The 16,279-nt window shown below is 33.6% G+C and overlaps 1 protein-coding gene across 1 annotated transcript in view; it reads left to right on the forward strand.

Moving 5' to 3' along the window:
- The window catches only part of LOC102889132 (BCL-6 corepressor), a 39,565-nt gene extending 24,807 nt beyond the window's left edge, over positions 1 to 14,758 (forward strand). Inside the window, exons 12-16 of the mRNA XM_015586583.1 lie at positions 3,217 to 3,383; positions 10,179 to 10,324; positions 12,989 to 13,063; positions 13,272 to 13,413; positions 14,464 to 14,758. Coding sequence (XP_015442069.1) covers positions 3,217 to 3,383; positions 10,179 to 10,324; positions 12,989 to 13,063; positions 13,272 to 13,413; positions 14,464 to 14,758 — 825 coding nt within the window. The remainder of the gene's footprint in view (positions 1 to 3,216; positions 3,384 to 10,178; positions 10,325 to 12,988; positions 13,064 to 13,271; positions 13,414 to 14,463) is intronic.
- The last annotated feature ends 1,521 nt before the right edge of the window (positions 14,759 to 16,279 follow it).

Consider the following 16,279-nt stretch of genomic DNA (forward strand, 5'->3'; position numbering starts at 1 on the left):
TCCATGTCTGATAGCGGGGTATTTATATCCCCTACTACAATAGTGTTTTGGTCTGTTTCTCCCTTTAGTTTTGTTAGTAATTGCTTTTCATGATTCTGGGCTCCTTTATTGGGAGCATAGATGTTAATAAGTGTTATGTCTTCTTGGTGAATGATTCTTTTTATTATATGAAGGGTCCCACATTATCTTTCTTTACCTTTTTTATATTGAAATCTATTTCTTCCAATATTAGTACTGCTACTCCTGCTTTTCTCTGAATGCCATTTGCTTGAGATATCATTTTACACCCTTTCACTTTGCATCTGTATTTTTCTTTGGAGCTGAGATGTCTGTGCCTTTTTATTGGTGAGTTCAGTCCATTTACATTTAGGGTGATTATTGAAATATGAGGTCTTCTTACAGCCATATTTTTTTTTTTGCTTTCTGGTAGCTCCATGTTTCCATTGCTTCCTTGTCCTTGTGTTTCTGTTTTCTTAACTTTGGTTGGATTTTGTGTGTTTTCCCTCTGGTTCTTTTTGTTTTGTGTTATATACTTTAGTTCTGAATCTTGGGATGTGGTTACTATTACAAATATGAAAAGAATAGTTACATATATACAGTCATCCATTTTCTTCTGCATGTGCTTTATTTGCTTTCCTTGTTGCGAATTTGGATCTTTGAATTCTCCCCTTGTCAGTCATTGTTATCTCATTTTGTCTCTATGTATGCTGAACATTCATTACTACCTTGCTATAGTATATCTCTTATTATTTAAACTTATAATGTTTTGTTTTAGTAGGGATTGTACTTCTTTGCTTCTGGTTGCCTGATAGTCACTTACTCCTAATTACATATTTTTGTTGTTGTTTTGTCATTTTGTTTTAGGTGAGCTGACTCCTTTCAGTATTTCCTGTAGTGCAGGACTAATAATGGAGAATTCCGTCAATTTTTGTATATCTGGAAAAGTCTTAATTTCTCCTTCAAATCTAAAGGCGAGCTTTGCTGGACACTTTATTCTTGTCTGGTAGTTCCTTTCACTTAATAGTTTAAATAGTTGAATCCATTCCTTTCTGGCTTGTAAGGTTTGTGCTGAGAAGTCTAAGGATAATCTAATGGGTTTTCCTTTATAAGTTACTGTTCCTTTATAAGTTACCTGGCTGCCCTGAGAATTCTATCTTTGTCATCGATTTTTGATAACTTTAATACAGTGTGTATTGGTGAAGACCTCTTTGGGTTGAGATTATTGGGTGTTCTGTTGACTTCTTGAATGCCAAGCTCCAGTTCATTCTTTAAATTTGGGAAATTCTTATTCACTATTTGTCTGAAAATGCTTTCTAGTCCCTGCCCCCTTTCTGTCCCCTTTGAGAATGTCCATTATTATGTTTCCTCTCCTGATGGTATCAGCTAGTTCTTGAATTTCCTTTTTATTATTTTTCATTCTTCGGTTTCTCTCTTCTTCCTTCTGATTTATTTCTAGATTTCTGTCCTTGATATTACTGATTATTTCTTTCATTTGGTCAGCTCTATTTCCCTGGATTGCTATTTCATTTTCAACTCTTGCAGTATGTTTTCTTATCTCTAGATCTATTCTGTTCTTTTTGAGAGTTTCATTCTCCTTGCCCTGACCATCTAGTTGCTTTTTCATTTCTTGAAATTATTGATAAGACTCATTTTGGAACTCACTGAGTTTTTTCAGAAGTACCATCCTGAATTCTATGTCATTTAAGTTGCATATTTCTATGTCTGTAAGCTTACTTTCTGGAAATTTTTCACTTTCTTTCTGAGATGCCTTGTCTCCTTGTTTGTTCATGGTGTTTAATAGAAGTGTATTCTGCTGTTTTTTTGGAAAGAAGATTTATTATATGAAGGTCTCTCTTTAGCCTGTTTGTAAAGAAGGCACTTTTCTTTCGGTTTGCAGTAGATGGAATCTAAGCCTCTTGTATCCCTGCTTTACATAAAGCTTAAATAATGTCTTTTTAATTTTCTTATAGATATTTAATTACGCTGGCTATCTTCAGTTTCAGTCCCTGTCAGTGTCAGTGACAGTCTTGGCAGCGTTTGCTCAGATTCTCTTGGGGCTCTGCAGTATTTGGTCTTGGAGGATTTTGAGGGAAGGGCCCTCTGGGTTGGGAGTTCTTTCTCTGCTGTCCTGTCCCACTTCTTTTCTTTCTTCTCTGATGACTGGGCCCAGCCACTGGCTGGTTGGAACTCGTAGCACTTCTAGGTAGGGCTGTTCAGGGAAGTTTCTGCACCTTCTCCTCTACCCTCCCCCTCCTGCAGGGAGCTCTGGCGGCTGCAAGAGGCAACTTCTTTGTTCCTCCCAGTCTGACACCCGAGGTTCTGACTTATTGTAGCTCTTATGCTCAGATCGCACGTTCAGACATGCTGGTGTGCAGTCTGGGTGTTTTTTTGTTGAGTTTTAGATGTTCACCTTATTGCTGTTTCAAGGAGAGAGATATGAGGATGTCTCACACACTGCCATGTTTCCCTGAATCTTAGGTTTATTTTTTTAATGAACTTAAGTGAACATACGAAAATTTATTTTCGGCCCCGGGGGTGGGGGGTGGAGAATGAGGTAAAATAGAGGATAAGGTTATTTGAAGTATTTATATGGTACACAGGGAGGGATCCCTCTTTAATACAAAAACAGAAGTATTTACTTCCCAGGTTCTGGAAGCAGGAGCAGGAAGACCTGGCCAATCTCTGGGGCATCCTTCCCTTTTTAAGTTAAGGAATGTTCTCTAGGTTATCTAATGTCTCATTGTCACTTGTTTATCCATACTTTTATTTAAACTTATGTTGTCATCCACTACCACTACTGAATGGACCTGTTGTGTGAGAATGTCCTTGTACTTACCAACCCAAGATTTTAGGTTCCATTTGTGCTCACCATGCCAGACTGTAGACTTTTGTAGCTGTCTGATTATGTCCTGTCAACTCCCATTTGGAGGCTCTTATCTTCCCCCTGCTTCACAGAGGAAGAATTAGAGGCTTGGAGAAGTTCAATGGTAATTTCCCCAGGGCCAGGTAGAGCTAGATTTAAAATATAGTTACACTGTCTCTATCAGCAAGTATTTCACACACATTTTTGCCCCATCCCCAAGACATGCTGCAGTGTGTACTGAGGCCTGAGGAGAGATGTCTGTGAAAGTGGGTACTACCAGGCTTTGGAGAGGCCATTACTATGAGGTTCATTATATGGTGATCTTATGGCATTCTGCCTTCTCTTTTGCATAGGAATGGGTCTTGTACTGCCTGGAAAACAAAATATGTGATGTGAATCATCAAGACAATGCAGGTTACTGTGCCCTGCATGAAGCTTGTGCAGGAGGATGGCTCCGCATTGTTCGACAGCTGCTTAAATATGGTGCTGATGTCAACTGCAGTGCCCAGGATGGAACAAGGTCAGTGACATGTCCTGCTATGGCATAGGCAGTGGCTCTCAGGTATATGATAAACACCTAGCGGAAAGATGAGTGAGCACATTGATGGCAGAATCCTCTGGAATTCAATCAAATGTGTATTTTTGGCTAATATAATTTTTTAAACTTTCTGAAGTGAGAGGGAAATTGGCAGAGATTGAAGTGCCAAGAATCTGTTTCCTCACCTATACAGCAATTGTACTGGTAGAATGTGTTTGATGTAACATTACTTTGTAACTACTCTGGAGTCTAATGCAATTTTCAGCAAGGCTCTAATAATAAATTACATGTAATTTTGGTAAATTTTAGCTATTAGTCTATTAGCTGCTACCTGTCTTTCATGGGTAGACAATTCCTGTGGCAGGCAACTGTTATATGTTCCTAGAGCATGAAGTAACAGGAAAACTGAACAAATTAGTAATGAATAAGGATATTTAATAAGTAATCAAAAGCTTCTCAACAGAGAAAGCAAACAGGATCAGATAGCTTACTTGCTAGGTACTATGAAAAGAATTAACAATATCTAATAAAACTCTTCCAAAAAAATGGAAATAAAGAATCACTTTCTAACTCTCACCTGGTGGTTCTAGGATCCAGAGAAGATGTACAAGCTTAAGAACTCTGCCATGAGAAAGCACTAAAAGCATAACACAGGTATATCCCATGTGAGTTTAGAAAAAGCCTCAGAATCTATACCAGGACTAACAAAATGTATTTCTACCCTGAAGGTGGTAAGTAAAAATTAGAGGAAGTGCTGCTACTTCAAATGTGAAAACAGTAATGACAAACTCAAAAGAACATGAAAATTCATGGAAACATGACATAATGAAAGGATCTCAGTAACCTTTCAATAACCAAACCAAAAAACATAGAGATCTGTGATTTACCAGTTGAAGAATTCAGATGAGCTCTTTAAGGAAACTTAATAGACCACAACCAACTACAAGATTATTCAGTCACGTCAGGAAAACAATACTCAATAGAAATGTGAAATTTATCAGAAGTAGATAACATGAAAAAAGAAATTCTGGAGCTGAAGAATTTAATAAATGAAAATGTAATTGCATCAGTATCAGAATAGACCAGATAGCAGAAAGAATATGAGCTATAATATAGAAACTTTGAAATAACCAAGTCCAAAAAGAAAAAAATAAGAGTGGAGAAAGCCTACATGATCTAAGAAACATCATAAAAAAACCAGTATTCAAATCATTGTAAATCTGAAAAAAAGAGAGAGAAGGGAGAAAGCTTATGTAAAGAAATAATGGCTGAGAACTTTACAAACTTGGGGAGATATTTGAAATTCAAATTCATGAAGATACACATCACTCCATTATTCCAGTTCAGAACATCTCAAAGAGGGTTCTAAAAGCATTAGGAAAAAAGAAGATTGTAACCTATGAAGGAAATCCCATTAAGATATCAGCAGATTTATTAGTAGAAGCCTTCTAGGCCAGGAAGTAATGGTAATATATAAAGTGCTAAAAGAAAAAAATTGCTAGCAAAAACTCTATCCTACAAAGTTATCTTTTAGCAGCAAAGAAAAAAGACTTTCCAATACAAACAGCTGAAAGAGTTCACCACCAGCAGACCTATCTTATAAGAAATGCTGAATGCTGTTCTTTTTTTCCTTTGTTAAATTCTTTGGGGTAACACTGGTTAATAAGAATATATAGCTTTCAAGTGTACAGTTTAATAATATGTCATATGTATATTCCAATGTGCTTAAAACCCCAAATTAAATTTCCTTCTATCATTATCTATTTGTGAAAGGAGTTCTTCAAGCTAATACTTGAGAATGCTAAGTAGGAATAAAAACATGAAAATATACCACACATTGGTAGAGGCAAATATATAGTCAAATTGAGAAACTCTAATACTGTAATATGATGGTATGTTAACAACTTATATAAAAAGATTAAAGGTATCAAAAATAAAGCTATTAAGTGAATACAATATAGAAAGGCAAATTGCAGCACTAAAGGCATATAAGGGGGCATAAAAGTGTAGAGTTTTAAAAAGTTATGTTAATGTAAAATAGTTCATTATTTCTATGTTTCTTGTAAGTCTCAGAGTAAACACAAAGCAAAAACTTATTGCAGATTCTAACTTACATACACACATACAACAAGAGATCACAGCATATTACCATAGAAAATTACCAGTTCAAAAAGAAACACACAAAAGAATAAAAAAGGAAGACGAGAACTACAAAACAGCCAGGAAGCCATCAGATGACAACAGTAAGACCTCACATATCAGTAATTGAAATTTCCAATTAAAAGATACAAAATGGCTGGATGTATAAAAAACAAGATGCAACTATATGCCTCCTACTAGAGATTGAAGAAGATATTCAGTGCAAATAAAAACCTAAAGAGAGGGGGGATAGCTATACTACCACCAAAAAAATTAGACTTTAAGCCAAAAATGGTAAGACAAAGAAGGTCATTACATAATGATAAAAATTCAGCTCATCTAGAAGACATAACAGTGGTAAATATATATGCTCCCAATATTGGAGGACCTATATGTATTACACAAAAACTAACATGATCAGAAAGGAGAAATAGTCAAAAATACAATAAGAATAGGGGACTTAGTACCCCCTTTAAGCAGTGGATAGGTTATCCAGATAGGAAATTAAAAGGAAACATTAGATTTGAACTACACTTTATACCAAATGGACTTAACAGTCATAATAGAAAATTCCATCAGAGTATACATTCATCTCTAGTATGCATGGATCATCTGATAGACCACAAACAAATCTTAGTAAATTTAAGAAAATTGATAAATATTTTTTTTGAGCAGAATGGCATGAAACTAGAAATCAACAGGAAGAAAAATGGAAAACTTACAGATACATGGAATTTAACAATACACTCCTGAACATATTTTGAATGGTTCAAGAAATCAAAATCAGAATATCTCAAAACAAATGAAAATTGAAAACCACACACCAAAACCTATGAGACACTATAAAAGCCGTTCTAAGAGGTGCATTTATAGGGAAAAATGCCTTCAAAAAAAAAAAAAAGATTTTAAATAGACAGTAACTTTATTCTTCAAGGAATTAATGCAGTGAGCCCTAAATTAGCAGAGTGAAGGAAATAATGATGATCAGAAGAGAAATAAATAAAATAGAGGCCACAGGAAAGCAATAGAAAAATCAACAAACACTAAGATCTCGTTTTTGAAAAAAAAACAAAATTGACAAAACTTTAGCTTGATTAGGAAAAAAAAGACTCAACTAAAATTATAACGGAAAGAAGGAGCATTGCAACTGATACCACAGTATAGGATCAAAAGAGATGAAACAATCGTATATGAAAAATTGGATAACCTAATAGAAATGTATAACTCCTAGATACATACAACTCACCAACTGAATCAGGAAGAAATAGAAAATATAAACAGTCATTAACAAATAAAGAAATTGATTCAGTAATACAAAAATCTCCCAGTACAGAAATACAGAAAAGCCTGCAACCAGATGGTTTCACTGGTAAATTCTATGAAATACTTATGGACAAGATAATCCTACTAAAACTCTTACAAAATTAAAGAGGAGGGAATACTTTAAAAATTATTGTATAAGACCAGCATTATTCTGACCCAAAAGGCCATATAAGTACATATACACAAGAAGCATAAGTTGATATCCCTGATGAATAACATGCAATTTTCTCTAGTAAACAAAATTCAACATCACATTAAACAGCATTCAGATGATCAAATAGGATTCATCATGTGATGCAGTAGTTCAGCATATGCAAATCAATAAATCTGATAAACCAACCACATTAATAGAATGAAAGCTAAAAATTCATTATGTCAAAAGCAGAAAAAATTAACAAAATACAGTATATTTTCATGATAGAAATCCCAACAAATTGGAAGCAGAAGGAACATACCTGTTTCTATACACCAACAAAATATATATAAAAGAAAAAAGTCTCATTCACAATAGCATAAAAAGCAGTAGATGAGGAATAAATATAACAGTTGAAGAAAGGTCTTTTTTATATGAAGAGTGAATACCATTCACATGGCCATTCATACTACACAAAGCCATCCACAGATACAGTGCACTCCTGGTCAAAATTTTAATGACATTTTTCAAATAAAAGGAAAAAAGTCCCTAAAATTTGTATAGCATGACAAAGACCTTGAATAGTCAAAGCAATCCTGATACAGAACAAAATTGGAGGTATCACACTTCCTGGTTTTAAACTACACTCCAAATCTATAGTAATCAACACAGTATGGTATAAAAAAAAGAGACTAGTAGAACAGAATGGAGAGTCTACACATATATAGTTAATTATTTCATAGGAAGCTAAGAAGAATCAATGGGAAAAAGAATTGATTGCTTTTTCAATAAAAGGATGTTGTGAAAAGTAGAATATCTTAAAGCATTCACAAAAATTAACTTAAAATATACCTGAAACTGTAAAACTTGTATAGAAAACAAAAGAAAAAAGCTCCTTGATACTGCTAGCAATGATTTTTTTTTGGATATAACATCAAAAGTACAAGCAACAAAGCTAAAAACAAATGGGACTACATTGATCTAAAAAGCTTCTACTCAGCAAAAGTAATCATCAAGAAAATGAAAAGGCAACCTATGGAATGGGCAAAAATATCTGCAAATCATATACTAGATAAAGAGTTAATATCCCCAAAATATGTATTTTATCTGAAGTGGATGAAGTCACTATCTCAGAGATCTATACTACTATGTTCACTGCAGCATTATTCTCTATGGCCAACTTGTGTAAACCTAAATATTTGTCTACAGATTAGTACTCCACCCCCCGCCCCCCCCCACACACAAAGGAATATTGTCCAGCCATGAGAAAATAGCAAAATCGTGCTATTTGCCACAGCTTAAATGATCCTTGAGGGCTTTATGATAAATGAAATCAGAGAGAAACAAATGCTTATATATGAAATCTAAAAAAGCAGAAGTTGGAGATTAGAATGGTAGTGTACAAAAATGCCACTGACTTCTGAATATTTATTTTGTACCCTGCTACTTTACTGAATTCATTGATTAGTTCTAAGTTTTTTGGTGGAATCTTTAGCCTTCTCTTTAGATATTATCAAGTCATCTGTAAATAATGAGTCTTACTTCTTCCTTTCCAATTCAGATGCCTTTTATTTCTCTTTCTTACCTTAATGCTGTAGTTAAGAATTCCACTACAATGTTGAATAGGCATGGGGAATGTGGGCATCCTTGCCTTGTTCCTGATCTTAAGGGAAACACTTTTAGCCTTTTCTCGTTGAGTGTGATGTTAGCTGTAAGTTTGTCATATATGGTCTTTGTTATGTTGAGGTATACTCCATTTCCGCTTTGCTGAGAGTTTTTATCATAGATGGATTCTGGATTTTGTCAATTGTTTTTTGTGCATCTATTGATATGGTCGTATGATTTTTCTTTTGATTTGATAATGTGGTATATCACAGTAATTGATTTGTGGATATTGTACCAACCTTGCATTCCAAGAATAAATCCAACTTGATCATGGTGTATGATATTTTTAAAGTACTGCTGAATTCCATATTTAATTGAGGATTTTTGCATTAATGTTCATCTGTTTTTCTTTTTCGTGTGTGCTGTCTCTGTCTGGTTTTGGAATCAAGGTAATGGTGACCTCGTGGAAAGAAGTAGGAAGTGTTTCCTTCTCTTGAATTTTTTGAAGTAGTTTGAGAAGAATAGGTGATAATTTTTTAATGTTTGGTAAAATTCACCTTTGAAACCATTTGCTCCAGGACTTCTTGTTTTTCTTGGGATTTTTTTGAATACTGGGATTTTTTGTTCTTTGGGATTTTTTATTTTATTTGTTAGTGGAATGTTAGTAGTAGTCAGTTAAGATTTTCTGTTTCTTCTTGACTCAGTCTTGGGAGATTGTATGTTTTTAGGAATGTGTCCATTTCTTCCAGATTGTTCAATTTGTTGCTGCATAATTGCTCATCATACTTTCTTATGATCCTTTGTATTCCTGTGGAGTCAGTTGTCGCTTGTTTCATTTTTTATTTTATTTGAGGCCTCTATTTTTCTTGAGGTGTCTGGTTAGGGGTTTATACATTTTGTGTATCCTTTAAGAGTACCACTTTCTTATCCATTCAGTCATTGATGGACACCCAGGTTGCTTCCATATTTTGGCTACTGTAAATAATGCAATGAACATATGGATGCACATGTCCCTTCAAAGTAGTGTTTTGGGTTTCTTTGAAAAAAAATATTAAAAAATTAACGGATAGTTCTTTGTATCTAGTTATAGCCTTCATTTCAAAGTCTATTTTGTCTGATAATGTGTTGCTACCCCAGCTTTTTCTTTCATTTCTATTTCTATGAAATGTCTTTTCCATCTCATTACTTTCAGTCTCGTTACTTTTTTGATCTGAAGAAAGTTTCTTGTAGCCAGCATATGTAAGGGTCTTGTTTTCGTATCCATTCAGCCACCTATGTCTTTCGATGGGAGTGTTTAATATTTACATTAATTTTTGATACATATGTAGTGATTTTATTATTTATATTTTTATCTTTTTTCCTTGAAGAAATCCCTCTAACATTTTTATAATATGCCTTTGTTTTCTGTGTGTAGACTAATTTGACAATACAGACTTTGTTGTTGAAATATTGTACATTTGAGACTTGTCACACCTAGTACACACACAGCCTGTTTTGCCTATTATTAAACAACTCCAGAAATAAGCATATGTATGTGTATGTAGTCAAGATTAATCCAACTGTATATCTGTTCATAGGCCTCTGCATGATGCAGTTGAGAATGATCACTTGGAAATTGTCCGCCTGCTTCTCTCCTATGGTGCTGACCCTACTTTGGCTACATACTCAGATAGAACCATTATGAAAATGACTCACAGCGATGTTATGGAAAGGTTTCTGGCAGGTAGGTTACTTCAAGGAACAAGAATGATAAAATTCAAGAAAATAGTACACTTGAAACCTATACGATTTTATTAATTAGGTCACCCCAATAAATTTAATTTTAAAAAATAGAAAAACATGTTCTTTCTTACAATTTAGATACTGACTAAAAAATTTTACATTTTGTTAGGCAGACATGAAACACCTTTAGATTTTAAGACAGCAGTAATGTTGCCTTTTGTATGATACAGTGTTCTAATTAAGCTAATTATTTTGGTGTGCTTAGCCATTCTGCATTTAAATTGACCTCCTTTCACTAATGTTTAAGATTCCTTAAAGTTATTTGCTTTTCTACAAATACATTTTTAACATAGGTATCATTTTTTTACATTCTGAATCTGTATGAAATTAAAGACTCAGACCTTTCATTCATGAAATTATCTGTGTGTTTATGTGATATTTAGTCAGCAGATGAGCCATTGTGTAAGCCTGAGCCATTTCAGGATCCCTAAAGAAGTACAAGGTTTTTATAAATGTGAAGAATGTACACTTAATTCTTTATTATATTCTTGACTGCCAAAGAATGCCACTAACCCACGTGGTAATAACTATTTGTTTATCTTAATTTAGGTTTACTTATTAGAAAATCTTAGTTTATCACAGGTAAATGTAATGCTCCTTTATTTTTGTATATGATAGCTGAAAAGCTCTTAGCCTGCTGGTCTAACTTTTGTTTGTTAATTAAAATTATTGTAAGTGCTCTGTACCTAGGGAAAGCAGGTGATTTGGTATATAGGCTTTTGTCAGATACAGCAGAGAATAGGTTGTCAGAGAATTGCGTCCATGTGCAGCAAGTGAGCTTTTTGTGGGGGGACATAGAGAAAGTGACATGCCAGCCTATTCTGAGTTTATAAGGAAATATCCCTGAACTGTTAGCATTTTTTTTATATCATCAGTTTTTATGCTAACTTTTAAATTTTTTATTTTATTTTAAATTATAGTTCGAAACATATACCATTAAAATTTCTCTCAAACATTTTTAACTGTACTGTGCAGTAGTGTTAAGTATATTCACATTGTGATGCAACAGCCCTCTAGAACTCTTCATCTTGAGGAAATGAAAATTTATGCCCATAAAGTACTTATATTCACCTCTTCTCCACCCATTCTCTGGCAAGCAACATTTTCCTTTTTGTTTTTATCATTTCACTTACTTTAGGTACCTCATATAAGTGAAATCTTACATTATGTGACCTTTTATGACTGGTTTATTTCACTGATCATGTTTTCAAGGTTCCTCCACATTGTAGTATGTGAAAGAATTCCTTTTTTAAGACTGGGTAATATTCCATTGTCTGTATATGCCATATTTTCTTTATACATATCTGTGGATGGACATTTGGGTTATTTGCACCTTTTGATTTTTGTGAATGCTATAATAAATAAATATATATGTGAAAATATCTGAGATCCTCCTTTCAGTTCTTCAGGGTATAAACTCAAAAGTGAAATTGCTGGGTTATATGATAATTCACTTTTAAATTTTCTGGGGGACCTCCATATTGTTTTTCCACAGTGGCTATGTCATTTTACATTCCCACCAGCAGTCTGTGAGTGGATAATGGATATCTTATTATAGTTACATGTGCATTTTTTTAAAGATTAGTGATGTTGATTATCTTTTCTTTACTTATTGACCATTTATAAAGCTTTATTGGAGAATAGTTTTTCGTCTTTTGTTCATTTTTAATTTGGTTATTTGGTTTTTTGTCGAGTTGTAGAAGTTGTTTTTTTTTATATTTTCTGGCTATTAACCCTTTATCAGATAGATGGTTTGCAAATATTTTCTTTCTGTGGGTTGCCTTTTCATTCTTCTATTTCCTTTAATACGTAGATTTTAAGATTCATGTAGTCACATTTATTTGCTTTTGCTTTTTGTGCCTGTGCTTTTGGTGTCATATTCAAGAATTACTGCCAACTGCCATTTTCTGAATACTTTCCTTTATCTTTTATGTTTTAGGTCTTACGTTTGGGTCTTTAATCCACTTTTGAGTTAAATTTTGTATATAGAATTCATTAAATTTTGTATATAGAGTTCATTGTCCTTGTGAAGGAGATAGTATATAAGGATTTTTATGTTTGGCTCTCTTATCCCTTTGGTCTGTATGTTTGTCTGTATTTATGCCAATTATATATTGTCTTAATTACTGTTGCTTTGCAGTATATTTTGAAATTAGGAAGTGTGCAGCTACCAACTTTTTTTTTTAAGATATTTTTGGCTATTTGGAATCTCTCAAGATTTCATATTAATTTTAGGACAGATTTTCTATTTTTGAAAAATGTTATTGAATTTTGATAAGAGTTATGATAAATCTATAGATTGCTTTAGGTAGTATGTCCATTTTAACAGTATTAAGTCATCTAAACCATCAATATGAAATACCTTCTCATTTATCTGTATCTCCTTAGAGTTATCAACATTTTAGTTTTCAGTGTACAGATCTTTTGCCCCTTCATTAGGTTTATTCCTAAGTATTTTTTTTGAAGCTATTTTGTGATGATTTTATTTCCTTCTTGGATTTTTTGTTAGAAATGCAACCAGTTATTGTATGTTGACTATCCTGTAACTTTGCTGAAATCTTTATTATTTCAACAGTTTTTTAAAAACTTTTTTCCCTCTCTCCAGATTATTTAAATGACCTCCAGGGTCACAGAGATGAATTTAATAGCCCTTGGGAGTTCTATGGAAGCTGTGTGTGTGGTGAGTAACATTGTTCTTTTTAGTTCAGTGGGAAGTGAATGAGTTACAGAACATTCCTCTGTGGTATGAGTGAGAGGAGGATGGGTGGTGGGACTCTAAACAGAGATTATTAGGAAATAATCTCTTTTTATTTAGAATCATTTAATTGGTGAGAGCTGAAATTTTAATGGAGCCTGCTAACTCATTTCTCTCTTTTTCCCTGCATTAGAACCAGATCATGAAACTGGATTTAATGTTTTGGCAAACCCTCCAGGACCAGAGGTCCAGGATGATGAAGATGTGTTTGAATTCGAATTTTCAGATAGCCCCCTAATCCCATGTTACAACATCCAAGTTTCCGTTTCTCAAGGGTAAGCATATGGTTGAAAAATATCTGAGTTTTCTTAGAGTAGTAGGATGTTTAAAAACCCTTTTAAATAGATGGCGGGTAGGTAAGTGAATTCTAAGTGTCCCTGCATCTCACTTAATGTGCTTTCTAGAAAAGATCAATTATACACAATGGGGATCAGATTCATAGCACAGTATATAATATCCTTATCAGAACACTACCAAGGCAAATAAGTACCTAGAGCCCAAAGTGTTGAAGTTGTCATTTATTGGAATTCTACAGAAGAGTTTGTCCCTGTACACCTAAGATATTAAATCTTTGAGAAAGAGTTTTAGAAGCTCCCCAGCATACCATTAAAGGGATGACCTTCTTGGGCACATGCAGCGCACTGCACGTGTATTGATAATTTTCCTTCTCACCTATATTGATAATTTTCCTTCTCATAAAAGATTAGAAAATTATTATTCATGATTCTGGGGATTTTTTAATATTAGATTTGGTAAGATATTGTTTTGCCCCTATATTTGAGCCACCATGCCCTGGTACCCAGTCTTGGGGTATACATCATCAAGAGACTTGTGCTTTGCTGTTTGTTAACAAAGGTGCTTAATAAATAAAGTCATCACCAGGCTCTGAAGTATGTCAGCCATTATAAACAGTGAAATTTTATTAGGATCTAAATCATAAAGTTCTGTTGCAGCGTATATGCAAGGAATGTAACAGTTTGCTTCTTTAAAACATGAATCCGAATAGATGAGGAGTTTGAGAATGGAGATGTGTTAAAGAAAAGATGTTTCATTAAGGTTTTCATCCTCCTTTCTAAAAACCAGTTGGTCTTCCCTATATGTTCTCTTAAAACTGGATGAATTCAAAGTTACTCTCACTAGGAGTAGATACTTTTGCTTACCTTGAAAGGAGAATGTTGGTCAGTGAATGCGTATGATGAAAAATAGCAGGGTGCTGGAAGTAAATGCTCTTGTTACGGCTTTAGAATGGTTTATTAAGGGCTGTAATTATTGGAGGCACCTTTAATTTGCCAGAGGTTTCAACCACCTTCCTTTTTGTTTTATAGGCCACGAAACTGGTTACTGCTTTCAGATGTACTTAAAAAATTAGAAATGTCATCCCACATATTCCGTTGCAGTTTTCCCAATGTGGAAATTGTCACAATTGCAGAAGGAGAGTTTTACAAGCAGGTTTCAGCAAGTCTCTTGTTCTCTTGTTCCAAAGACCTGGAAGCCTTCAACCCAAAAAGCAAGGAATTATTAGACTTGGTTGAAGTTACAAATGAACTTCAGACTATCCTTGGCTCTTCTTTGGAATGCTTAAATCCAAGTGATATGACCTTAGAGAAGGACTACTGGTAAGCAGAGTAGTGCCACTGTGTATACTGTGTTTTTTGTTTTTGTCAATCTTGTGGATATGTGTCAAGATACAATTGACAAATATGGTTGACAAATATATAGTACATTAATACATATGAAAATATTTTGACTTTATATGAGACTCCAATTAGAAAACTTACAAAGATGTCTTTGTTTTCAATTTAAATTAGGTTTTGTTTTTTTGTTTTTTTTGAAATTGCTCTAGTGTTTATGCAGAAAATTCTTTGGTTCAAAGTTTGTTTTTACTGGAATAAAAATTATTTTTTATTGACTTTATTTTCATACAAAGCCCTGGTGATAGGGACTGCTAACTTTCATAAGTGAGGCCATCAAAATTGAGCAGGTGTTTATGAATATAAATCTGGTAAAGGTACTTGATGTGCAGTTTTGTTCTGTTTACAGAGTATATGCTGTTGACTGGGTTATTTGTTGTTGGATGTAGTATAAATTAAAGCTACATCCACACACAACTAATTGTATAGACTTTATATCATTACTTAAAGCTATGAAATTCATTTTCATGCTTCAAAAAGATACTTTATGTATTTTACATTGTTATTCAAAGATTTTGAACTATTTTCTACCCACTGTAGATTATTGAAAATAACCTTAAGTTGAATTTGCTTAAAAATTCAAAGAAACTGAACTTTACTAAATTTTGTATTTTAACTTTATAAGCATATTTGCTGCCTGTTTAACAATTTCACAGACATGTTACGAAAAGGCAATAAAAGTGTTGAAGATAAAGTATCTTCTGTCTTGTGTGTTCCTAAAATATTTAGTTTATTGCTTTTTTTTAATGTTAATGATCAAATTTCTATCATTATATCAATTTGTACTCTATAAATCAAAGCAAACTGGAGACTTAAGAGGAAATATACTCTGAATATGATTTAGCTTTTTTCATTTTGTAAAATTAAAACTTGAATCCCATTATGCAGTAGTTACCCATTCCCCCACCCTGTTCCGAGATAACTTCTCTTCACCTCCTTGTCTGTGATTTTGACTGTTCTCAATACCTGAGAAAATCATACAGTATTTGTTTTTGTTTTTGCATGACTGGCTTAATTTACTGAGCACTGTGTCCTCAGGTTCATCCATGTAGTAGCATGTATCAGAATTTCCTTCCTTTTTAAGGCTGAATAATTCCATAGTATGTACATACCACATTTTGCTTATCCATGCATCTGCTGATGGAACTTGGGTTGCTTTTGTTTAGTTGTTATCCACACTGCTGCTATGAACATATGTGTACAAATAACTACTTAAAACTTTTTTTCAATTTTTTAGGTACATAACCAGAAGTGTAATTATTGATAAATAGGTAATGCTATTTTTATTTTCAAGAACTGCTATTCTGTTTTCCATAGCAACTGTACTGTTTTACATTTCCACCAACAGTGAACAAGGGTTCCACTCTTCGTCCTCAACAGTACTTATTACACAAAATTTTAAAATTTTTTGTGAGTCTAGTTAGTGTATTATTTTCTTCTGTTGTCTGTG

The sequence above is a fragment of the Pteropus alecto genome, unplaced genomic scaffold, assembly GCF_000325575.1.
Source record: "Pteropus alecto unplaced genomic scaffold, ASM32557v1 scaffold453, whole genome shotgun sequence".
Lineage (NCBI taxonomy): Eukaryota > Metazoa > Chordata > Mammalia > Chiroptera > Pteropodidae > Pteropus > Pteropus alecto.